Source organism: Puntigrus tetrazona, chromosome 13 (assembly GCF_018831695.1).
Source record: "Puntigrus tetrazona isolate hp1 chromosome 13, ASM1883169v1, whole genome shotgun sequence".
NCBI lineage: Eukaryota > Metazoa > Chordata > Actinopteri > Cypriniformes > Cyprinidae > Puntigrus > Puntigrus tetrazona.
The window spans coordinates 11,199,744-11,224,784 of record NC_056711.1 but is presented as its reverse complement, the minus strand read 5'-3'; the positions used below and the strand labels follow the sequence as shown (position 1 = coordinate 11,224,784).

General features: G+C 34.7%; 4 protein-coding genes across 5 annotated transcripts; 2 read left to right on the top strand and 2 right to left on the bottom strand.

Moving 5' to 3' along the window:
• Positions 1–968: 968 nt before the first annotated feature.
• On the top strand, positions 969–5,182 carry tmem72 (transmembrane protein 72). The gene is made up of 5 exons (XM_043254568.1): positions 969–1,293; positions 1,953–2,019; positions 3,236–3,307; positions 3,419–3,558; positions 3,881–5,182. Exons 1-5 carry the CDS (start codon positions 1,224–1,226, stop codon positions 4,261–4,263), a joined length of 732 nt encoding a protein of 243 aa, XP_043110503.1. The 5' UTR covers positions 969–1,223; the 3' UTR covers positions 4,264–5,182.
• A 617-nt stretch (positions 5,183–5,799) lies between these two features.
• Positions 5,800–24,233, top strand: rassf4a (Ras association domain family member 4a). 2 transcript variants are annotated; one of them, XR_006252282.1, is made up of 12 exons: positions 5,800–6,057; positions 6,265–6,500; positions 6,604–6,668; positions 12,677–12,762; positions 12,852–12,927; positions 19,993–20,138; positions 21,450–21,523; positions 21,729–21,889; positions 22,838–22,939; positions 23,020–23,071; positions 23,169–23,704; positions 23,790–23,839. XR_006252282.1 is itself a non-coding variant. In XM_043254567.1 (12 exons), the coding sequence occupies exons 3-12, from the start codon at positions 12,707–12,709 to the stop codon at positions 23,836–23,838; spliced, it is 936 nt and encodes a 311-aa protein (XP_043110502.1). In that variant the 5' UTR covers positions 5,827–6,500; positions 6,604–6,668; positions 12,677–12,706; the 3' UTR covers positions 23,839–24,233. The 2 variants fall into 2 exon arrangements, 1 of the variants encoding a protein (XP_043110502.1); XM_043254567.1 differs by having other exon boundaries at positions 5,827–6,500; positions 23,169–23,290; positions 23,607–23,704; positions 23,790–24,233.
• On the bottom strand, positions 7,357–9,545 carry cxcl18a.1 (chemokine (C-X-C motif) ligand 18a, duplicate 1). Its single transcript, XM_043254570.1, has 4 exons — positions 9,155–9,545; positions 8,917–9,049; positions 8,047–8,124; positions 7,357–7,577 (listed from the first exon to the last, which is right to left on the bottom strand). The coding sequence occupies exons 1-4, from the start codon at positions 9,225–9,227 to the stop codon at positions 7,490–7,492; spliced, it is 372 nt and encodes a 123-aa protein (XP_043110505.1). The 5' UTR covers positions 9,228–9,545; the 3' UTR covers positions 7,357–7,489.
• On the bottom strand, positions 9,698–11,286 carry LOC122356105. The gene is made up of 4 exons (XM_043254569.1): positions 11,184–11,286; positions 10,524–10,653; positions 10,350–10,430; positions 9,698–10,229 (listed from the first exon to the last, which is right to left on the bottom strand). Exons 1-4 carry the CDS (start codon positions 11,236–11,238, stop codon positions 10,124–10,126), a joined length of 372 nt encoding a protein of 123 aa, XP_043110504.1. The 5' UTR covers positions 11,239–11,286; the 3' UTR covers positions 9,698–10,123.
• Positions 24,234–25,041: the final 808 nt, after the last annotated feature.

Here is a 25,041-nt window from a genome sequence, read left to right as displayed (position 1 = left end):
TTTTGGTCAAATTTTCTATGAACTTTTATGTTTATTGCCAGAAAATAAAAACAATAATAATAATCATCATTATTAATAATAATACAACTATAAGGTGTTTAACAACAATAATAATTGCATTTATAATAATAATAATTGTGTTAAAGATAATTATTTTAGGAGAAAATATTTGTAAATATTTTTTTATTTAAAATATTCAACATTCTAGTTTTTGCTATTTTTTGGCGCCATGGTGTTGTTATTTATGATTTTGTTCAGTTTTGTAAAATATAAAGCATGATGAATCAGTCCATGTAGTAACCAAAAGAAAAACAAGCATGCTGTTTCAAGTAACGCCAAAGTTATGTGGCTTGAAATCCTTGCAATACTGTAGTCACATGCGATCAAATGTAATTAGATGGACCCTTACTGTGTCATGCCGTCGTGGGGTGCATTGTGGTTCTAATCAATTGTGATCTGTTATGACTGAGAAAAGTCTGACCTTTGACACAGGTAACTAAAGACTGGAAGAGATGGTGTCTGTTCAGTGCGTCTGCTGGAGAATGATTAACATCTGTCTTATGTCAGGATTGCAGTATGAAAGTACTGCTGCTTTCTCCACCATTAATCATCCGGTTCAGGACAGGGCTTATCGAGTAGACGTTTGAGACTCCCTCCATGTACATTTACTTTGTAAAAACACATCTGACCTTGGGCAAGGACATTTTTGATTAATTGACTGATTGGCTGAAGGTAATTTAATTTGAATATGTCCCTCAGCAGCTGCAAAGAGATGGAGAGTGGAATACCTCCTCAAGAAGGTCACACAGCTCATAACCTGTAAATGTCATGCAACAGGCTTGTGTGCAGTTATGTGTGTGTGTGTGTGTGTGTGTGTTTCCCTCAGGAAATGTGCCTTATTTGTGCTCTATGCTAGTCAGGTAATCTTTAACTGTAAAGTTTTTTGTTGTTTGGTCCCCTCACCTTGAGTAGAGGTGGAATGCAGCAGAAACGAGCAGAGGGTGGTCAGTGTTTGGGTTTTAGTTTCTATGTTAGGCTGATTACTAGGGTAAAATCTGCACTGGGACGCCCTCCTGTTAAGGCGAGGAGATTTCTAACCATGGCGCTGCCGTCCTTGCACAAAGTTTTGACTTTTTCTCGAAACTATTAATTAACGGACTATCAATAGAGAGATTTAACTGTCGACAAATGTTCTAAAGCAAAAAAACAACTTGATTTTGGCCATGAAGAGCTCAGCTTTGTGGGTTATAGTGGAATGTGCCTGTAGAGTTCTTGGCATCTCGACTGCTGCAGGTAGGACTGTATCTTTGCTGTTCTTTTGTAGGCCGTTGTTTCAGTGGAAGCGCTACACATAACCTTCAAATATAAAATATCGTTCATGGAGGAACACACGTTGAGAGACTGTTACTAGTAGTAGATTCACATTAATACCGTGTTTAGCTTGTGAAATGTTTTTTCTGGCTTTATTGTTTTGATGTGGAATAATGAGAACACAAATAAAACGTTTTACTAAATCCCTGGTAAGAACACCTATAGTAATTTTTTTTTTAATCCAAATGATTTTGAAGTATTCAAATAGTAAAAATCTTAAGTGAATGTGTCAAATACGCTTAAAGACTTCTCAGATTTGCCATAGTCTTTGCATTACACATAGAAATGCACAGACCTCTCATACTGAATAACTTTTGGTTTGAACATTGTACACTGTTTTTTAAAACCAGCAATGATCATAGTTTAATTTGCTCAGCAGTAATGTGTGTGTGTGGCAAATCTGACATCTAGTGGACACAGTAAAAATTGCATTCCATTTTTGTGAAAATTGAAAAGGTTTGAAAAGTGTATGTATGTATCATATTTAAAACGCATCGATTAAAATTTTTTAACTAATTACATATACTTCAGAATATCTGAGGATTAAGTTTAATGTGAGCGCTGTGTGTTTGTTTCATCAGTGCTTTGTGCAGTGGGTGTAGAGACTCAGAGACAGGGGGAGTTCAACAGCTTGGCTGTCTATCTCCTGTGAGTATCAAAATGAGCTTCTGTAGGAGACCTAGCACCTTGTTATTCACTTTTTTATGGGGGAAGTACATTTTCACTTTTGTGCCTATTATATATTATTATAAGGGTGCATATTAGTACCTTAAAGGTACATATTAGTTCTACCTAAAGTGTTATTATTACCTAAATGTTATAGTGCCTGAGAGGTATACATGCTAGGGCCTTCTGAAAGTGTACCACCCCAGTGACAGCTTTTTTTTTTTATTGTTCAAAAGTGTTCGTATGAAAGTTCTCTGAGATATACCTTTGTGTCAGATTTTATTTTTAAATAATTTTTTTCCTCCCTCATTTAAAAGAATATATTAATAGTAATAGTGTTTATTAATATTTTGAATGAGTTTATTTATTCCAAGTAACATAAATGATTTTATGGCCTTAGTTTTAGTTAACAGCAAAGGTTCAGGCACTTTTAAAATGTAATTGTTAGAATCCACCTATTATGCGCATAATTATCTGGGTCAGTGTTTTATCAGTTGAGTTATCGGTTGTTTTGATGCCATTTATAGGGTGGTGTAAGCATCCGAACGGAATCAAGTTAGTTACACAAACAAACGAACCACAGCTCATCACCCTTAGGAACATGGTCACTGAAGGCCACATTTATTCTATTTCTGACATTAGCAGGCCATACAGTAGCACCTCTTGGGAGTTACACACAGATGGAGGCAAATGGGCCTCTTGTCTGATCTTTTCGGGCTCTCAGCCAAACAAGAGAGGTTCTGCATGAACAACAGGGAGATATTTTCATGGGGATTAAACATAAAGTGGCTGTTCACATGCATGAACACCAGAGTGCTATAAACAGCCAAAGTTTATGGTCAAGGAATCACTAAATGGCAATGAATATCTAATAAAAAGCAATAATTAAAGTCAACATTAGTCCATGGTCACAGTCCATTTTACTTTATTGTTGCAAGAATCTGAATTTTAAATGAGCAAACTTCATTTTATTATCAGGAATTGACTAGACTTTGAAAAGATGGAGTTACATTTGAATCATTCATAATAAAACCAAGAACATTAATAAAGTAAAGTAATTATGTTTTGGTTTTGTTATTTTTTTAAAGTATGTTTTGGTATTTCCTATTGAACTATTTGTACAATTTTTTTATTATTATTAAAAAAACTAAAAGTATTTTATGAACCACTGCTTTACTTCTGTTTGAATTCTCTACAGGCTCTCCTCGGTGGTGATCATGATTTTAGAAGTGTCCTACTTCATTGATGTTCTGTTGGCAACGTGCCTTCCGTATGTTCAATCAAATTATAAAATCACATACTTGTGCATGTTATGTCATCATCTGTAGTATTATTGTGATTTTAAACAATGCATTATAGTAATTGTTTTTCTTGCTTGGAGTTGCCCGCCCACATGGAAGATTTTCATGCTTTGGAAGAAGATGGCAAATGTTGGGGGCTTTCAGAAGTTTCTGTACTACACAATGATGTCTTTGATGTGTTTCCTGCATCCAGTGCTTGTATGGCATGCTGTGATTCCAGGTGCCTTACTTCTTTACATACATTATATATTCAAATGTAAATAAATACAGAGTACAAAATGATAAGCATTATTGCAAAAACATTTATATATCTGCTTATTTCTGTCAATTAATACAATAGCATATAGATAAACTTAAATCAATTCATTTGGACTAGAGATGTAAGAAGTATTCTTTATTATTAAGTTTTTGAATGGTTCAAACAGTCTGTGTAAAAGGAAAAAAAATATATATATATATATATATATATATATATATATATATATATATATATATATATATATATATATATATATGAATTTAAACACTTTTTTTCTTTGCAGGAATTATGCTGGTAGTGACTGGATTCTTTAACTTCATACTGAGCAAAAAGAAGAAGACAGATCCACCTAAAGAGTCCAGGTCATCGTATAGAAACACGGCTCTGTCTTCTGTCTCTGTCACAGACAGGGAGGACTCTGAACACACATTCTCTTTCTTCCACGTCATTTCAGGCAAAAGAGCATCTTTTTTTCCTAGCAATAGCCGACTCCAAGGTCCCGCAGATACGGCAGTGAAGAACACTCCACGCAAGAACAGACAAACAGACACAAGAAATGTGCACTTCGTTGAGAGTCTCAGAAATAATGACACTGAATTGGAAGAATACCATGAAGTGGAACCAGAAGAGACCACGTCAGACAAAGCACCAATGATTAGACTGTAACTGTGAGAGATCATAGGGTTATAAATCATTTTAGGCCTGAGGTGCTTTACAAATACCTGTACTTAAAATCTGACCAATTATTCAAAGAATGAAAATTACTTTTATTATTAATATTATTGTTTGCTTTATGTTTGCTTATTCATGTGATGGCAAAGCATGATCCTTCAGAAATCATTATAATATGTTGAGCAGTTGCTCAAGTAACATTTATCATCAACAGTGTTGAAACATTGAAAATGTTGTTGTTGAAAATTTGTGCATTTTTTTCCCCACACGACTAACAGATACATTTTCAAATAATATAGTATCTATTTGAAGCAAATAGAAATTTTAAAACAATATAAATGGCTTTAATGTCACTTTTGGTAAATTGAATGCATCCTTGCTGAACAATGAAACTGTATATACAAACTTGATTTAAAAACAATGTTAATATAAAACATTCAGCAGCAGATTAAAAGCAAATACACTGTAAAAATATTAAGTAGCCTAATCTAAAAAATGTAAGTATAATGTAATAGCACTGAATCAACCCGTATCAATATTTTACTTTTTTTTCTTCAAGATTGAGCCCTTGAAACAACTACTAAATACTGTCAGCCAAAGAGTTGTTTTTATTCCAGTATGTAACATTAAGCCTGAATCTCCTGCATCCAGTCTCTAAACGTCAATACAATTAAGAGATTTCATTCATCATACTGACCCAGACGAGAGGCTTTTCAGCCTAAAGACTGGACAGCAACCCCCCAGGCATTTCTCCTCTCCATTAACCTGTATGGATGACTTCAGCATCCTGAATACTTGAGCATGCCGCATTCACGTGTGTTGTTCTTGGTGTACTTTACGGAAAAATATACAATTACACGGTAAATAAATTCATTGCACTTATGTTGTTATGAGTGCAACCATGTTAATCAAACAGTTTCAGAGTTTTACTGGCATTTGCTAATGGAAAGTCGCACATGGTCACTGTTCAAAAGAACTGGAGTGAAAAATCTATGAGCTTTAGTAGGTCAGGTCAGGCAATAATGCTTTCTGCACCAATAATGAGAATGACAAATGCAAATAAACCTTAAAATCTTAGGATTCACAAAAGATGAACTCTTTTATTTTATCGTTTTAAACAGATTTTATTGGGTCACTATTGAGATGATTAGTGTTCCCATAGTGAACTTGGGCCCGGTTCAATACTTTCCATTAGTCTCCACGCAGATGAATAGCAGAAGTGCAGTTTAATGTGTACTTCTGTGGGAAGTTAAGATGATTCAATGTATATACAGTGTTGAGAATTTCCTGTCCATATTTAGAATATTGTCTTCTCTAAATGTAAGCCAGTTCAGATGCAGTCGAAACAATGATATTACAACACAATTCTGAGGTCATTATTTGCAGCTATAGTTAATCTTATCCAAAAACCTATCAAATCTGTCATCACTGATTCCCATTATTACTCATGTTGTTCCTTTTTCTGAGGAATATTTTGAGCATTTAAATAGCGCCTACCCTGAGAGTGTTTTAATATTTGCTTTGTTTCTAAATTCATAAAAAGTTCCCTTATTTGGGAAGTGTCGTTGATATAACAATTTCCTTTTTAAAACAAGTCTGTCTTCCCACGGGGGAAGTGTCTTGGCAGCTCAAAGCATCTACTTCCTCAAATATTTTATCCGAACTTTCGGTGTCATATTTTCCTAGATGATATTCTCAGACTGAGCTAAAAACAGGAAGCTCGTGTGCCCCAGCTCTCAGACTGAAAGAAACTATCTAGCGCTGCATGTTTAACTGCGTGCTTAAGTGGTAATCCTTACACGTTTTATTTTAACTGAAGCTTTAAATTATTAAGATCCTACGGCTAAATGAAGTTGTAATATGACAGGTGGACCGAATGCGATTTAACGGCAACCTTTCATTTGCATCTTAATTGTCTCGCGGTTATCGCAAGACTAGTGATAATTATCTCACAGACATGCTAATAACGGTGTGAACTGTCCCGGCGTTTCCCAGGGCAACCGCAGAAGACTCCCCCCACGGACGCCTCTGATTGGCTCCTGTACTCAGCGGCGTGTCGGATTGGTTTACACAGCTGTCAGTCTTCCGAGCGAGCAGCATTATTTTGACCGTCTATTCCCCGAGGAAGCAGCAGGGTGAAGTGGAAGAGTGGAGTGGAAGATAAGACGCTGTGTCTTACAAAACAGCTGGGCTGCGTCGGCTCTTACAAAGGAAAGGCGTTTCATGAGATGGTAAGGACAATATATGCAAGTAAACGGAAAAGATACGTTCTCTAGACAAGAGTGCATTAATAATGGAAATGGGTTCATGTTTTTTTTTTCTGAACGATTGCAGGTGAGCTGTATGTACAGCTGTCTTCTTTTGAAGGCTATCTAGGCTTCTTCTGAAACTGTTCTCAGGTGGGTGTCTTTATACAGCTGTCAAAACAAACTGTACTTCAGCGAAACCGTCTGACAGGCAACATCTGCACCAGTTGTGATGAAGTTGTGATGTTTTCTGTATGTTTCAGTTTCACAATGAAAGCAAATCACAAATAGCCTAAATCAAACTTATGTGTTTTGTCCTTGCCTTCCAAATCTGTCCAACTTCTGTAAAATAGTGACACAGAAATCCAGAAGTGGTTACGGATGCCTGATATATTCCTGCAGCAGAGAGTCACAGCTGGTTTGCAGTAATTGAGTGGGCTGGCAGGGGGCTTCACAAATGTCATTTTTTTTATGCAGGTGGAAAGCGTCTCTAGGCATGACCCCTTGTTTTTAAATCAGTCTATCGCACAAGTGGGATTCTTTCTGGTATAGACACAGTAGATGGTGTTTTTTCTTCCCTTCTTGAAAGGCGTTTTTTTGTGGTGAGACTAAAGTGGCATATTTAATAATTAATTAGAATGGTCATAGACAGAGGTGGGGTTAGTTCATAGAATATTTAAATTCTTTTCTTTCCCTGAATTCAAGGCTTTTGTGATCTTATTTAGGTGAGTAATTTGTAACACTTTCTTACAGTTTATGTCATTTGTATTTTTGAAATTAAATGACAAATGGCCTTTCGACATAAAACATTCGACATAAAACAGACAGAAATGTACAAAGACCATGTCAAAACAAGGTTTTATTAGAAAATAGCAGTACAAAATATATACAAATTCCATCTATGTTAAAGATCAGTCAGAATAATTGTAAAAGACACATTGTCTTTTTATACAGAAAAGGTAAAGATAATTGAATTACAGCTTTTTGGTCTTTTTGGTCTTTTTTGGTCTATTCTTCTTGAGCTGCAGACAGACCTTCTTCCTCTGTGGATTTAATTTAATCCTGGACAATAGAACAGTGAAGGGGTTTCGTTATTGGGGAGACCTGCAAAGCTGATTAAGCAAAAACGCATTCTCAACCCTAAATCAATGCACGCCATTACACCGTAAACACTTAAAATTCTCCAGAGACCATCCCTGAAAGCATTAGCAACTACATGCAGTATAAAATGCAAGGCTTAGTGCTGCATATAATCAGTATTTTTATTTATATATATTTTTTTTAAATTATGTATTTGATTGTCAATACTGTTAATGTATTAATATTCAGTTATAGCTTTCATAGCTGTATGATATGCAGAGAGGGGAGCTAGTGAATCTCTTGAATGAGTATCTGCGCCACAGAGTGGCAGTGTTTTCACTTTATTTAAAAACTCAAATGTGGTTTAAAATCAGTGCTTTTTAATTGGAGTGCTAATATTATAATCAAATCATTTGCAGTTTCATTAAAGAGCAACTTGTCGTTGACATACCTTTTCCAGCATTTTTGCAGTTTTTTCCCTTGCTTGGAGTCTGCATTTAGACAAACCTGTTTTTCTGACAGCTGGAGTCTGTGGAGGAGAACAGGGTGTTTTAAATGTGTTCAAACCACTGCAAGTAATAAGATACAGTAACATTTGATCCACAAACTTAATTTGAAATCTTCTATTAATCATGCCGAAAATTAATTCAATGCTACTGTAAAAGTGTTTTTACTAAAACAAACTTAAACCTGGTTAAGTGGGAAATTTAATTTTGCATTTCATATTTCTTCCTTTGTTTATTTTTCATCCCACTGCATCACTAGATTTTGCTGTAAGAGAGCTCATGTTTCCAGATGCATATTATATGTCTTATCATGTCCACTCATGTCTAATTTCAAAAGAAAGTAATCTGATGCAAAAATGATCTGCCATGTGCTGGCTGTATGGTTCCCACCAGATAAATTGTTATTACTTGCGATATGCCTCAACATGAGATATTGTGTAATGTCCTCTTACGTTGTTAACAATTACACGGATTGCAAAATGTCCAGGAGGGATATAATTGCATGTTAATTATTACAGACTTAGTTACGGTAAAGTGAATTTATGTGAATTTATTAGAATAGTACTAGATTTGAGGCACATTAAGAGGTCATATTAACATGCTTAATATATTTTTGAAAAGATGAAACATGACACGTTGCCACGATAGATTTCCGCAGATTTCGTGGTTTTCCACAAAAGTGTTTTAAATAAACAGTTTTTCTGACAGTTTATCAAAGGTGATTTTTTTTCTGGAATCTTCACTTGAAATTCATTTGCATCAGAAATCACACGCATTCAGATTGCGCTGAATAGGGATGATACTTTTTTACTCACATGATTTGAACCTTGTTGCAAAGAGGATCTTTCTGTATGATTCTGTAGTCTTTAATTTTTTTCCATTGCACTGAGCCAGTTTCCTCAACACACTCACATTTTTCACGGATGGACATTGCAGCAGTCCTTTTACCTAAAGACAAATCCAGAAACATAAAACCACTTATCCCACATCACCTCCATGACCAATATCTAACAAAAATCTGTAAACTGTCCTGATAAGTAAAAGCTACTGTACCTGTGATGAAGTGTAAACCAATTGAGATTAAGAGAAGCAGGCAAAAACTTGTTTGCAGGGTCTTGAAAGCCATTTCTCCAAAGCTGTGTCATTGACAAGAGTGTCTCTTGAGTCTGTTTGCACAAAGCTGCACTCTCCTTTTTCCTCACTTTCCCTCCTTAAGGCATTTCCTGTTTTGCCATATTAAGCAGGATTTGAGTCACATGATTTCAGGTAAATGAGAGGTGATTTCTCAACTACCTTGTGTATGTTGGTTTTGGGTCTGGAATGTTATTGTTCTGTCGGTGGTTGTATAGTTCAGAAAGTTTCTATGTGATCCCGCACTTTTCTGTGACCATTTGGAATTAACTGTTCTAACTGCAGGATTCCTACACATTCAACCAATGAAAATACAAACAATAAATAAATAAATATCTCTATCAGGACCTCTGTAACATGATGAAATCCAACTCTTAAATTTAGAAAAAGAAATTAAGAATTGTATAGCAGAATTTAGTCATAAACAGACATGAGAACACAAGAAAGTCGAGAAAGACATTGAAGTTCATGTTTATTAAATAAGTTTATTTTAATTTAGAATAAACTATAAAACAAGCATTTTTGTGATCACTGAACACATGCTTATAAGAGTATATACATTTATGAAAACAATAAGAATATATAAATGTATACAATTTTTTAAAAATGTCTTCTCACTGGCCGGTACATTAGACCCACATATTAGGGCTCAACTCATCCCTCTGTAACATGTCAAGGTTAAATGATGTCCCTGTTGTAACATGTCTTCATTGTAAACCATCCTTTGGCCTCAATATACTTGTGCACTCCTCCCGAGCCTTTTCTTACGTCCTTGGCTTGTTTAGTGCATATGAAATGCTTGTTATGTGCAAAGCTTTGCACAAGCTTTGAAGAGTATTCTCTCCTGTGGATCTCTTACATTCTTTGCCTTAGTGTCTTTAGCACTTGAGGTTAAGACTTGACCTTCCTGGGTTTAACCTGCTTCTTGTTTTTTCGCCTTTGCTTTTGTTTTTTTTGACGTAAACATTTTTTGCTGTCCTTGCCATTAATTTGCATCCTAAAAAAAAGACTTAGATTAAGACTTGCAGACCACCATCATATTTGGAGATGTTTGTAGTGATTTTTGAACAAGCTGTGCTACAGTTTAGAGACTCTTTAAGCCGTAACACTCTCTTACCTTTGCCAACATGTCAGCAGTCGTTTGCCTTGGGGCCCATTTGGACTTAGACACACGAGACTGTTCTTCTGCCGCGTGACTCTAATACAAAAAATACAAATAATAGCACATGTAAACCCAACTGTGCATGTTCATTCAGAGTCTTATGAAGTAAAATGTATGTGAACTACTTACATGATCTCATCTTGTAAACAGTTAGGACCTTTTAGAGTGACTTTGAAATCTGAAAATGGTCCCCTGACTCTTTTCTCCATCTTCGGACACTGACAGGTCTTTGGAACATATTGACTTTCCACCAGTTGGACTGTATTTAGGAAAATAAAAAAAAATGAATTCTTAAACAGCCATGCCAGTAAGATTTTTTTTTTACTTCTTAAAAGAAATGAATAATTTTATGCTTTTAAATGACAGTAAATGCTTAATACAAACGATTTATACTTAAAATGCAGTTTTTTATTATCTTTCTATTCATCAAAGAATCCTAATAAAGTTTTACAAAACAAAACAAAACAACCAAACAAACATTATTAGAATAAATTGCATTCATGAAAGTAATTTTCCATTGTAAATATTGAATAATATAACTGTACTTTATTATATATTATTAAGCCTTGGTGAGCATAAAAGACTTCAAAAGCAAAGTATGTCAAAGTATATAATGAAAGTATATAATTAAAATGTATATTATTATTGTAAGTAAAGTAATTCATAGGCTAGTTAAACTTGTACAGTTTTGTAGAGAGTATGATTTAATAATCTAGAATTTTGCCAATTCAGTTATAACCAATAACTAATATATCAGTTAGTGTAATTCATATGTTCCGATACACTCACCTGTCAGAAGGATGCTGAGGGTGAAAGCCAGCGAAGCATACGCTGTCAGTGTCATGATGAAAGTGTTTGTGAGTGTAAGTGCTCAGTGGCCTGCTGTCATTTATACTCTTATGAGGGACTTCCCAGCTCTTGTGCCACTCCTGGAAATTCCAGTGCTTTGTCGCTACTCCCACAGGATCAAGCCATTTGAGCACAGATAAGAAAGAGACGGTTCACTGGCTGAAATGCAACTTCACATTTTCCAGTTTACTTTTGTTTACTTCTCACACACAATAAAATGCTATTGTCTTGGACCTAAATAAGAACTCTTGTCAAATCGTAAATAATAATCACAAATCAGTTGTCTGAACAAAGAAATTCATATTGTTGAAATGTTAAGGCTTGGAGTTCCCAGCATGCATTGCAGCATAAACAACTTTTTCTTGTTGTTTCACTATTATTTGTTGTACTGTGGCTTAAAGGGATCAACTTTTTTTAACATTTGTTGATTGCCACCGTTCTTGAGGTTAGTGTGTCTAGTTTTGAGAGCTATGACTAGACTATGTTTAAACATTTATGTCCATGTTCTAGAGATCTTAGTGTTGTAAGTTGTTTAACAAATAAAGATAATATGTTCTACTTATTAGGCTAACTTGTCCATTAATGTTTGCCATTTGTAAAAAAAAAAAAAAAAAAATCTTCAAAAAATGTTTGAATGAATAATTAGTGTGTTAACTGAACAAAGAAGAGACGTGACTTGGGTTGAGTGAACAACTTGGTTCAAAGTTGAGTAAACTCAAACAAAGCTGTGCAGCAAGTTGCCTTGACATTTTGAATAATTGTTGAAAGAATTCTGAAGCCGTATTATAATTTAATATAGACTGAAATAAATTTTCACAGAAAAATATTCCGCCACATTCAGAATTGCAACCAGCCACTAATTCTCACTTGACAAATCATGGAGTCATGGAGGGCAAGGTAATAAATATATATATATATATATATATATATATATATATATATATATATATATATATATATATATATATATATATATGTGTGTGTGGAAAAAATAATTATGATTATTATAATTATAATTATTATTAATAATTATTCATAAGTCATACATGCTAATTTCATTGTGCTTTCTTTTGGAGCTTGTGAGATGCATTTACTGAAAAACAGCCGTGTTACAAACATTCAAAAGTTTTTCCACTGAAGAATGTATTACAAATCTGTGACCTCTCAGGAGGTCTGAAAACATGCCATAGCAAGCCTTATGGCAGGATTTCACATTCTGTTAACTGAAGGATCATGTGATTTCCTCATATCGCTGTGATTACTTTTACTTGGTCATCCTGAAAAAATGGTGACATTTGGATTACGAATATTTTGAAATCACACATAACATAAGGCATTACTCACTGTTAATCACTCACTTGTTCTTGTTCTTGACACTATTAACATTGTCTCTTTTCCCTTGCTTTCTATCCTAATGTCTTGCTTATCTCTAGCTCAAAGTCTTTCCATTAAAGAATCTCAATATGGATCCTGCCAAGACCTCCTATGTGAGGCTGAATGAGGAGAAAGTAATTACAAAGTAAGAATTCCACTTTTGATACATACTAAACATTAGAAACATGCCTTCTCACTAAAAGCCATTGTTGTTAAATCATTTCTCTTTTTCAGGTCTGATATTTTGACCCTTCTGAAAACGTACAACTGTTATCACGAGGGAAAAAGCTTCCAGCTTCGGATTCGTGAGGTATGCTACATCACAGAAAGTGAAATTAACTGCAGACTTAAATCAAATCCTTTGTGTCCTGGTTATTGAGTAACAGATCTAATCTGACCAAGAGTGTAAAAGACAGCAAAACAAAGAGATTATTGTCTCGTAGTATATATGTGGGACAGTGGAGTAAATCCAAGTGTGGAATTCTTAAAAATGCAGGTTAAATGCAAAACATTATTATATTATTTGTGTGTGTGTGTGTGTGTAAATATTAGTGAATTCACTGTGAACAAAACTTATGAACAGAGTTGGTTAGAATACTTAGATTGTAATTTGTTACTGATTCCAAAGTACATGAAAATAAATATTACTTACATAATCTATTACATTACACATTTTAATAGTAACAATCTTACTTTTTGATTACTTTCAGATTACTTTTGACCTAACATTATCACTTGTTTATATAAATAAGAAATAATGTGAATGTGTGCATTTAAGTGTGTTTGAAAGCCTTTTGAAGAAAAAATAATACATGATTAAATAATTCTCTTCATATTCATCCATAGTTGATGTAATGTTGCAGTGATCATTTCTTTAAATCCAGTGATAATATGCTGTTTGCCCTCTGTTTCCTACCATTTCTATAAGTAGGCTATTTGGGAAAGTAAAATTTAAAAGATGAAAAAGAAGATTTAGCGAGAATCAATAAATTATGAATAATTTATTGCTATTAAGTGGATAATATGTAATTATGTGATGAACAAAAAGTATTTTAAAATGTAATTTCATTTAATTACAATAACCTAATTTTTGAAATCTGATTACATAATCCAGGTTTATGAATCGGTATTTCTGCGTGAAAATATAGATACATGTATACATGCATGGTTAGTGAACAAGTCCCCTTGTCCGTTTTTACACGGAAGGCCCTTGTATGGTCACAGGAAAAGATGTAATTATTTACTAATCATTCTACAAATTATTTACAGTCTGTTTCAGTCAGTGAGCATGACCGAGAGTACAAACAAGCTCCTGATTATATCCAGTATTATCTCAACAAGTAACAAGTGTTTTAATAGGAGGTTTGTGTGATCTGTCAGCAAACAGGACACAGTCTGTCACATTGTTATGATCTGTTGGATCTGTCACAGTCTCTGGGAAATCCCTACAGGCTGCTTGTGCTTTTAGAATGAGATTGGCCCAGTTTAACCTCAGTATGATGCTGAAAATAAAGATTTTCCACTGTTCAGACACACATAGTGATTTTAGACATTGTGTGTGACTATGCATAGTATATTACATGTTTTGCAACTAAATGGACAGATAGACTGAAAGACCATCAAATCAGGGAGCTTTTATTAAGTGTGTTTTACAGTGCTTCTGGTTGTCTTTTCTAGTTGTCTTCTTTCTAGTTCTTTTTAAATCATATGTGAATGAAGAGAATTCATGCTTAAATATTTCTAAAGCTTACTGTTACATTATTATTATTAAAATATTGAGGCAATTTGGGATTCTTTTATTCAAGATTATCACCTGAGCCACAGGTATTGTTAGCATAAACGGATACTACCATGTGATAATATTGAAAGAGAGAGTGAAAGTGGTGGGGGAGAGGGCCAGAAAAGTACAGACGGATAAAAGACACATTAAGATAAAGACTAAAGGTTCATGGGAAAGTGAAAGTACCAAAAGAAAATGAGTAACCGTGATAGATTGCAGAATCCCAGTAAAATGTGTAAGTATTGATGTAGCAAGGGTTGTCATGCTCCGTGTCCCCTGATGATAGTGTATTTCTTATAAGCCAGCTATTTTATGTGCGTAGGAAAATAACTATATGTGACTATATTTTTAGAGAATATTACTTTATATAAGATTTTGAAGACCTCTACTTAAAATCAACATTTTCAAGTTCGGTTTTTATTTATGCAATAACATAAAATAAACTATTTGAGCATGTTGTTGTGTGAAGACGTAATTGAACCTGGGAACAATTATTGACTTTGTTATTGAAGTTTTGTGTATGAAGATTCATTCACTGATTCATGAAATGAAAATTATTGACCAGTTTCAGATTTATGTTTGAGGACTTTTAAAAACATGATAATTACTTTTTCTCTTCTCGGTGTCCTTTAATGTAACTTTCAACTTGGTCCACTGATAGCTTTTAATTGGCATTGAAATTTAACCAGCTTAAACTACTGTTTATAAACAGCTCCATCTAAAAGTTATATTGCATCTTGGTGTTCTTTTTGACATTAGTGTCTCAGAATGCAGTTATAAATGCAAAAAAAGCGTTTTTACACAACTTGCACCAGTTATGGGAACATGTTTACACAAGTCAGTACACTTAAGGAAAAATTAATCACTGGAACTGACATTTCACCAGGTTGGTGCATCACATCTTTGAAGGGTTATTGTCTTCAAAACAAGTAGGTCTGTAAGCAAAAGAATGAAAATTCCACTTCTGTAAGCAATTTCTGTGAAATAACCCCAACTTAGGCTACTATATCACTAAAAAAAACATCCAATGCCAGCCATACACTAATTTCAGCCTTTTTATTTCAGCAGTGTTATAAACTGACAGAAACTATCTACACAGGTTAGAGTTGTTCATGAGCTTGCTGTGTAATTATTTTATTATTCATCAGATCTGTTAATGGTTTTTTCATGTGACAGAACTGGGTGGAAACATTTTTATGTTTTCAAGGTTATAAAAACACTTTTCTTAACACGTTTCCTTGTCGTACTCCGGCAGCAGGTCAGAGTCAGAGCGTTCATCGAGCGCCCTCTTCTGGTTCTATTCAGACAATGCTGTAAAATTACACGCAGCCAACAGAGGGCGCCCTTAGCTTCCGAGCTGAGCTTAGAAAGCTAGTTCACCAAAAAGATGTGATCATTTACTTTCTCTCATGTTGTTCCAAATTTGTATGAAATTCTTTCTTGTTCAGAATTGTACAGACGTATTTATTCCAGTGATAGATAGCTGACATATTTCGAAGGTGATGGTAATATTATTATTTACATTTGTTAATACATATAGTTACAATTGTTATGTTTTTTTTTCTCCTCTAGTCTTACCATCATAAGTGCTTAATACACATCTAGATTTGGTTGTGCGTATTCATATATGAATCTATATGTATGTAGATGACACTGGCTATAATTAAATCATTAGCGTTACTTTATCAAGTTTAAACAAACACACTCACTCACTCACATTGATAGGCAAGGAAAGGTTTATTTATATAGCACATTGCATACGTAACGGTAATTCAAAGTGCTTTACATAAAAGGAAATAAAATGATCATTAAAAAACACCACATTACAACAAAGAATTTAAAAACAACTTAAAATATTTAAAAATAGAAAATGATTATACATAAAAACACAGTGCAGTCAATTTGAACGTTGCACAGTGTTCATTCAATAAATGCTAATGTTTTAACACATTTGATTTCTTCTGGAGGCTGGTTCCAATTGCAGACGGCAGAATAGCTAAAAGCAGACTACAAATGATCTGAGTGCTCTGTTAGGTTTATATTCAATGAGGATATCTGCAATGTATTAAGGTCCTAGGCCATTGAATGATTTCTGAACTAGTAAAAGTACTTTAAAATCAATCCTGGAAGTCAGTGTAAGGACCTGAGGACTGATATGTTCAGATTTTCTGGTTCTAGTCAGAATCCCGGCAGCAGCGTTGTGGACGAGCTGCAGCTGTCTAATGATCTTCTTGTGAAGGAGGGTGAGCAGACCTTTACAATAATCCGCCCTGCTGGTGATAAAGGCATGAGCAAGTTGCTCTAAATCTTAATTGCAACTAAACATCTAATTCTTACAATGTTTTTGAGATGATAGTATGCTGATTTAGTTTACCTGAAGAAAATGCTGGCACATCCAGCTGTTATTTTCATCAATGCATTGGCAGAGGGAGTCACTGGAGGTATAGTCATTTGGAGATAAGGCTAGGTAAACTTTGTTTGGAATTTGGTTCTTTCTCATTATTGGACTTAGTGGTAGTATATACAGACTAAACAGGAGTGGTGCATAAATTGAGCCTTGTTGGATGTCATGGACTTCCACTCAGACTTATGCTCTCCTATACTCACATAATAACTTCTCCCTTCAGGTCAAGTTCCCTTCAGGAGATAGACAGATGGATAGACAGATAGATGGATAGATAGATAGATAGATAGATAGATAGATAGATAGATAGATAGATAGATAGATAGATAGATAGATAGATAGATAGATAGATAGATAGTAAATGACACATAAAAAACAAGTCAAAATACAATCTTAAATTTTATTTAAAAAACGTAGCATAGAAAACCATGTAAACATTAGCATCTTTGTACAAAAAAGACTGTTCAGACAATAAATTAAGTTCAGTTCATGAGATCCTCCGTTGAGTTCATCCATCATTCGTTCAGTGTTATCCTCTCATCAATATGGCATTATGCTTTGGCTAATTAGAGTAACCACAAAGCAGCAGGTGCACTGTCAGTCCTGCGAAAATCCTCTCTGTGTGACTGTAAGTGCGTCTGCGCAAACAACCAGTCCAGTGGGTCTTTAGCACCACGGTCCACCTGACTGTTAAACCTCAGCGTGACCTCGTCCAGACCCAGGGAAGCTTTGCGGGGCTGCAGAGCCCGAGAAACGCTGCGTGATGTTGAGGTAGAACCAGAATGCTTGCCCACGGGCTTACGCCTCTGAGTCCTGGACATTCTCAAAGGACCACAAGCAGGTTGGGCAAGTTCCTTGATGGAGTTCATGTATTCCTCCAGGGACTGAGAGAGGTCCTCGTGCGATTCAGTTATTGTTGGTAGAGGAGCCACAGACAAGAGTAATCTTGTGGGTTTCATTCTGGAGAAAGATGAAAGAGTTATGTTAGTTATTCTTGCATTCTGAATCTACACTCCTAAAAATAAAAGTTCCAAAAGGTATTTTTTACAACAGGGTCATACCAGTTTTTGTCTCGCTATGTAGTAAACTGTTCTTAAAAGTACAGAAAATGTAACAAACCTTTTAACTTAACTTTTTAATCTTTCATTTTGGTTCATTTTTGGTTTAAGAACCTTTTAAATAATCTGTTCTTAAAAGAAACATTATTCCATTGTTGAGAACCTGTTGTTCAATGGAAAATTTACTCGCTCGCAAAGATAAAGCGAAAGGAGTTCCGCATTTTGGCTTCCCAAAAGAACCATTTAGAGGCTTTTTTTCTTGTGAAGAACATCTTAATATTAGAAGTTTTCCAATTTAAAGAAACCATAAATGCCAATAACGAACTGATATAAAGAGTCTTTAACAAACTTTCAAAGTCAAGAAATGTTTATAATGAACATAGATCATTCAATGAATCAAGTATCTCGAACTTACCTGTAGGACAAGCTTGTAGGATCGCAGTACTGATTGTTGTGCAGAGGTTGTCTCTAAGACTGTGTTTGGTTTGATCTGGTTTAGAGGCAGCTCACCGCCCTTTATAGGCCACGGCAGAAAGGGACCATAAGCCAAGGCTAATGGTGCTAAATTTAGCAAAGCGTTGACCTTACATGCCTGACAGGAAGAGTGTGTGTGCTGAGCGGAGAGTAGAGAGGAAGCTGACCAATGGGACCCCGCCGCAGCTGCCCTGAATGTTTACATTTCGGTAACAATGAGTCCCAGGGAGCACTCAGCCCTCTACCTACATGACACTTCACTGCACTCACTCACAATTACAACAGCTGCCAACACTATTACAATATTTTATTTTAGTCACAGATTTTTGTTCAAGAGCAGGTCATCAGAGATCCACTGGGAAAAAGTCTGGTGGGCTGCAGCTCACCTCTGTCTTGCTTAGTGATTGTGTTAAATGATTACTTAGCTAAAGAATCATAAGAATCTCTTGTCAAGGACTGAACTATTGAGAATTAAATAAAGTTCTGTTCTTTGGAGCGTAAATAGCCTGCTATAAATTAAGTTCTTTCTTCTATACAATTATGTAAATGTGTTTTATTTGTGGTTTTGCGTCACTGTATTTTTTACATGTAAGTTGAAATGCAGCTGTGGTAATAATATAATACGTAAACTATAATGTTTCACATTTGAATGGTTTTCTCACCTCATCTAAAACCAAATCTATACAGTAAAGCTACGAACGGTGCTCATCAAATTAGGTTAATTCGTTTAATTGGGTAAGAATAGAAGGATGTGACACTGTTACATGACCTGCTACAACTAGTTATTTTAAGCAGCTGTCCTGAATGAAACCTTGCGCCTTGTGGCTGTGGTATATTTAGCTCTGTCAAGATGGTATGGCGCTTTGTAAGCGAACGGAAGAGATTTATCGACTTTGTTGACTTAGGCCTTAATAGGATTAAGACTGTGATTAAGTGACACGTTTCTGCTTGAAAGGATCATACAGCCTGTCTGTCTGTCATCCATCCATCCATCTATCTAGGCCTAAGACATTACATTTACTGTCCATTATTTAATCCAGTTTATTATTGTCATTTCCAATCCCAGTCCTCCAGTTGCTGATTTAAAAAGTGCAGAAGCTCAGGGTGTTGCCATTCATTTTTCTTATGAAATTAAAACGGTTATTTGAGAAAGATGCATTAAATTGATCCAATGTGATAGTGAATATATTCATAATGCAACTAACTTCTATTTTAAATTACAAATAGAAAACTGTCCGTGCTTGCAAGTGTACGATTTTTTTTAGATATTAATATTTAAATAGTATTTTATACCAAAGACCATTTGAAGTCCAAACCGTTGTCGATTGTCTTCTGTCTTGTCAATTTGATTAGACAATGTAAGTATTTTTGTGCTGACAATTACAGCACTGTAACATTTTCTGAATTGTTAGGTTATTTGAAGACTACTGAATTGAAAGCGCGTCATTGTTCAGAATCAAACTCTCGAATAATACATCTACGTGCTGCATTGTACTCCTCCCAACGTGATTTTCCATAACTTCACCGCCTCCAATTGAATATGTGCAGTTTGCAACTGCCTCTCCAGCACGTACGCTTGAAACAGAGATGAGACGTGAGCCAGCAGGATTTCCTCCATCTGACAAAGGAGTTAATGATGATTATTATGATTTCTTGCAGGAAGAGGGCGAGCTGATCGTGGAGGGTTTACTCAACATCTCCTGGGGCCTGAAAAGGCCAATCAGACTGCAGATGCACGATGACAACGAGCGTTTTCGCTACGCCTGCTCGAGTGCGTGGAGGTCGGAGAGCTCAGAGTCCAGCAGGTGGGTGGAAACACACCCAGATGTGTCCTTTCCTTCATTAGGTCATAACTCCATCTGTTTCTCTCATTAACTTCAAGACATGAGCCAGGATTTGATTTGGGTGTAGAGATTTTTATGGGGGTTTAATGGCTGCTTCTTTATCTTATCTCAGATTTGATCACACTGTAGATAATGCTGTGTACTTTTCTTAGCCAACAAATTATTGCTTTGACGTTTGATGCATTTCTGTAATTCTCTAGGGGCTGATGACTTGTGGTCATTATTAGAAAGTTTTGTTTTGAGGAACATTATGGCGCATGGATGGAAATGAGGGAAAACTGCGGTTATGTGATGTTCATCAGTTCAACAGAGAAACTGCTTATTCGGAGTCCTGTGCTGCTACTTATTCTCACGTGCAGGAGTCTTCTGAATCATCTCAATTTTAATCTGCTCTAATGATAAAAGCTGCAGTGACCTTAATTTGCTACTGAGCAAGAAGATTCAGCACGTGAGCATAAGACGATTGTCAGTGGGATTGCATTATTGTTTAACAACAGAGTAATCAGATGTTTCTTTTGCTAATAAAGGTTTACATTTAACAAAGTAAAAAATATTTACATGCGTTTAGGGTTATTGTTGTTAACTAAATGTAAAACTGAAACCATAAATAAAACATTTATATTATTACATGAAACAAAATAAAATTAGTCATGTAGTTTAATCTGAGAAACAATACATGCATAAAGAAATCCAAAAACATATAAAAATAACTTAGGCGTAAAAAAGAAAATGACTAAAACTTTAATATGAATTTAAATTAAAACAAATTGAAATGCAAACTAGCTTATAATGTTAAGAAAAAAAATAACCAAATCTTAATGATACTATGTAACAATGGCACTTTCCATGAATAATATATAAAAAGATGACAATAAATATATATATATATATATATATATATATATATATATATATATATATATATATATATATATATATATATATTCATTAATTTTGTATTAAATATTGATAAAATATTGTATGATATCTAAACTGTTGTGAAACTTAAATCAGATGCTTGTATAAGATCAGTAAGGCTTATTGCTTATTACATGTCCCAATGTCTCAAATATTAATAACAAAACTTTTATTTTTGTTTAACAAACAAATAACAATAAATCATAATATATAGTATGATCTCTTGGGACAGAATAATTACACTTAATGTTTTTTCCTTGAAAATATTTTAAATAATTAATAATATTAAATAATTTAATAATTTTTTGTAAACTTTCTATTATGCATATCAGTTGTGCGGGGTTTTTTTTTCAGGAATGAAAATGCTGAACACCAGTTTTGCAAAGAACCCAACAACAACAACAAAATCAGCGCCTCACCTATACCCAGTGAGTAAGAAAATGATCCACATTGTTCCACACACAATAAAATCTTATCAAAAATGTTGCTGATCAGTGCTGGACAAAGGGACCACATTGGTGGTTGTTATAGATTAGAAGTTTTAACTGAACTAATTGCACGTTTCCAACACATCCCTGAATGCTTCATCTTAACATTAACCTGCTCTTGTCTCTGGTTGCTGTTCTGCGGCAGGTGAGGATGGAGCCGAGGAAGACATCCCTCAGCTGCTGAGAACGAGAAGTGACGCAAGCTTTGTGAATATCCAAAGAAGATCCAAAATCCACAGCACTGCCGATTCACAGAGGATAAAGAGACACCGCTTCTCCATCAACGGCCATTTTTACAACCACAAAGTAATTTAAACAACTTTTGTGTTAAGATGTTTTTTTATTAATATAATAAAAACACAGCTAACCTTAGTGCACTTGAACTATGACGATCTATAAAGCTTTCACCCAGAGATCAGCAGGGCAGCGTCTCAGATGAGTTGGAACTCCTCCATGCTCCAAGTTCAGGACAATAGTACAATAGTGCTCAAGTACGCCTTGTGCCTGGCAAGGGGCCTGTGCTCTCATAAAGTGCCACAGCAGCATCTGTGACAGGAAGTGTCCGTCGTCTAAGTGTTTATGTTGTATGTCAGTGTTATGAGATGAATGCAGGTGTTGAGAGGCAGTGTTTTCCTGTGCAGGCCTTCCCCTTGGCTGCACCATGTGCTTTTATTATCGAGCATCACCTGCCTCTCTCATAAATTGTTCTTGAAGGTCACATGAGTTGGCCTGCTGCCTCTGCAGATGTGGAGAGATAGATGTTATTTACAAGTGTTATTTCAATAATATTCGGATGCTACTAAAAATTTAAGTTGTATGTATATTCTGCTTTCATTTTAATGTTTTAGTCATTTTACTTTTTTCTTGCTCTTATTAGTTATTTATTTTAAATATAGATTGTATTTTTTTCATTATTTAAAAATATTTTTTATTGTAATACATTAAATACATTAAACTGAATGTATTAAAATAAGTAAAACTAGACGTTTGGTTTTTTTTTTTACTTTTTCTTAAATTCTACGGTTGTTTATTTAATTTCTGATTTTTCTTTTTCTTTTTTTACAGCAATTATACACTATAATTTATTGTTACCTTATTATGAACAATCTACTATAACTTTATTATAAAGTTCATCTGAATGAAACAATTGTTGACAAAGATAAATTGATGACCACAGACTATTTTTTTTTAATCAATTTTACACTTATTGTGTGCCACATAATTTATGAACTATTACACACATTTTCTTTACAGACATCAGTTTTTACTCCATCTTACGGATCAGTGACTAATGTACGAGTGAACAGCACTTTGACAACACAGCAAGTTCTTAACTTGCTCCTGAATAAGTTTCGGGTACGTTTTTTCCTTGTTCAGCTGAATGCCACAGTCTTTTTGATACTTAACACTTCTTGTTGATTCCTTGTTCTGTACAGGTTGAGAATAAGGCAGATGAGTTTGGCCTCTATCTTGTCCATGAATCAGGGGGTGAGCCTTTTCGTTCTTAACTTTGCCTTATTTTTAAAAAGAGTCGACCGATCTGCAGATTATAATTATTATAATTTTCACCATCTTTTGCCTTTAGAGAGAGCGAAACTTAAGGACACTGAATATCCTTTGGTATCTCGTCTGTTGCATGGTCCATGTGAAAAAATCGCCAGAATATTTATTATGGAAAAGGATCTTGGTGAAGAGATTACGTATGATGTGAGTATTTTGTACATTTCAAAGTTCACGGTAGGTCATTCAGAACGTGCTTCCCTCGGCAAACCAACATTCTGTTGTTCAAATATAGACACAGTAAACAATAATGTCACTTCCAGATGCTACACATCAAGTTTAATTTTAGGATGCTATCCTGGGGACTAACAATAGTACAAATATTTGTACTGCAGACTCAACATTCACTGTGATATGAAAATGTTGAAGCATATGTGCAGGATCTCTGTGATATTTTTGTTCATAGTCAGAATACTCTGTGCTTATATCTCCGTGTTTAACGCAATGATGCATTTTCTTACAGGTTGCACAGTATATTAAGTTTGAAATGCCTGTTTTGGACAGTTTTATCAAGAAATTGAAAGAGGAGGAAGAGCGAGAGATTTTAAAACTAACAAGAAAGTGAGTTTCACAAAAATACGCGTTCCTATAACAAAACAACAATGTATTCATTTTAATCTGTGATGTAATCTTCTGTTTTTCACAGATACAGTTCGCTGAGATCGATGATATTGCAAAAATTGGATGGTATCTGACACTGCAAATTATGTGAGCGAAAATGCCAACCGTTTAGATTAATGGCACCTTCTCTGTTGTACAGCCAGCATTAGTGATCCATAGATTGCTAGTTTTAGGTTTTTCATTTTTGGGGAAGACATGAGTGCAATAACTAGTGTACAAAAAATATAGGCTACTGGTAACTAGTAATAAGCAGCTGTAAATACTTTTACCCACAATTCTCAGGTGTTACAAATTAGCTAGAATGTTATTTTAAGACGCACTTATGCTCTGTGACTTAAAAGGCAAAAAACTGTGGTGTTGTTGTAGTTATGTTTTTTTTTACTTAGAACATATACACACCCCTTACATGTTTCTACAGTAACAATATTACCTTTTATACATTTTGAAATAAAACTAATATATAAAGGGATTGTGTTCACTTGCTCTCATGTTGTTTTGCGAACATATTGTACCGCGTCATGTTAGTTTTGTACTCACATATGGAATATCTCATTTATAACATCTTTAATCATTTTCAGATTTTGACACTGTTAAAAGTCAGTTTGCCATTCATATTTAAAATGGATGCATATTATCACATTACAATACAATACAGTCCTTAATTTCATTATCTTCAATCATTGTTTTGTTGCTTGAGAGAAAAAAAGTTGTGCTGTTTCCCTCTTGTCCACAATGAGCATTTCTTATTGTTCTTTGAGTGACCTTTGCACTGAGTCAGTTCCCACGAGCTACAAAAGCTCATGTTATTGAGACTAAGACATGAAGTCAGTGCCTTCTGGCTCGAGTGCCCATGTTACACAGTGGGAGGCATCCTGGGAACAAGGAACATTACATTACTCGAGGTGGTTCCCATTTCCTGGACAAGTAGCACAAGGAGAAAAAAATAAACATTGTGCTCATTCACTTGTCAGTCTTTTATGGCACGAAATATGTTTTTGTATTTACTAACGTGGTTTGTAATGACAACAAAAATGTAATGAAATGTATTTATTGTTTTTTGAGAACAAGGCATTTTATAGATCTAGTAGCTTTTACCCTTATATAGGCCTACGTTTTAGCACTGTTAAGTAAAAGAGAAATTTATCTGCTTTGTTTACCCGTTGTAACCTTTTTTATTGTGATTTTCATCCAAGCAAGGCAAACATGGCAATGTTGTATATCAAGCATTCAGTATCTACAGAACAACAAAACAAAACAAAATGAATACAAATTAAAGT

What these genes read in the sequence shown, in the direction of transcription:
- tmem72 (XM_043254568.1), top strand. Translation starts at nt 1,224, where the DNA reads ATGAAGAGCTCAGCTTTGTGGGTTATAGTGGAATGTGCCTGTAGAGTT. An exon ending in CTGTTGGCAACGTGCCTTCC is followed by an intron (nt 3,308 to 3,418) that starts GTATGTTCAATC and finishes TCTTGCTTGGAG; the next exon opens with TTGCCCGCCCACATGGAAGA. An exon ending in ATGGCATGCTGTGATTCCAG is followed by an intron (nt 3,559 to 3,880) that starts GTGCCTTACTTC and finishes TTTTCTTTGCAG; the next exon opens with GAATTATGCTGGTAGTGACT.
- cxcl18a.1 (XM_043254570.1), bottom strand. Translation starts at nt 9,227, where the DNA reads ATGGCTTTCAAGACCCTGCAAACAAGTTTTTGCCTGCTTCTCTTAATC. An exon ending in TGGTTTACACTTCATCACAG is followed by an intron (nt 9,050 to 9,154) that starts GTACAGTAGCTT and finishes ATTTGTCTTTAG; the next exon opens with GTAAAAGGACTGCTGCAATG. An exon ending in TGCAACAAGGTTCAAATCAT is followed by an intron (nt 8,125 to 8,916) that starts GTGAGTAAAAAA and finishes TCTCCTCCACAG; the next exon opens with ACTCCAGCTGTCAGAAAAAC.
- LOC122356105 (XM_043254569.1), bottom strand. Translation starts at nt 11,238, where the DNA reads ATGACACTGACAGCGTATGCTTCGCTGGCTTTCACCCTCAGCATCCTT. An exon ending in TGTTTACAAGATGAGATCAT is followed by an intron (nt 10,431 to 10,523) that starts GTAAGTAGTTCA and finishes TTTTTGTATTAG; the next exon opens with AGTCACGCGGCAGAAGAACA. An exon ending in CTGCTGACATGTTGGCAAAG is followed by an intron (nt 10,230 to 10,349) that starts GTAAGAGAGTGT and finishes TCTTTTTTTTAG; the next exon opens with GATGCAAATTAATGGCAAGG.
- rassf4a (XM_043254567.1), top strand. Translation starts at nt 12,707, where the DNA reads ATGGATCCTGCCAAGACCTCCTATGTGAGGCTGAATGAGGAGAAAGTA. An exon ending in TCCAGCTTCGGATTCGTGAG is followed by an intron (nt 12,928 to 19,992) that starts GTATGCTACATC and finishes GATTTCTTGCAG; the next exon opens with GAAGAGGGCGAGCTGATCGT. An exon ending in GTGAAGAGATTACGTATGAT is followed by an intron (nt 23,291 to 23,606) that starts GTGAGTATTTTG and finishes ATTTTCTTACAG; the next exon opens with GTTGCACAGTATATTAAGTT.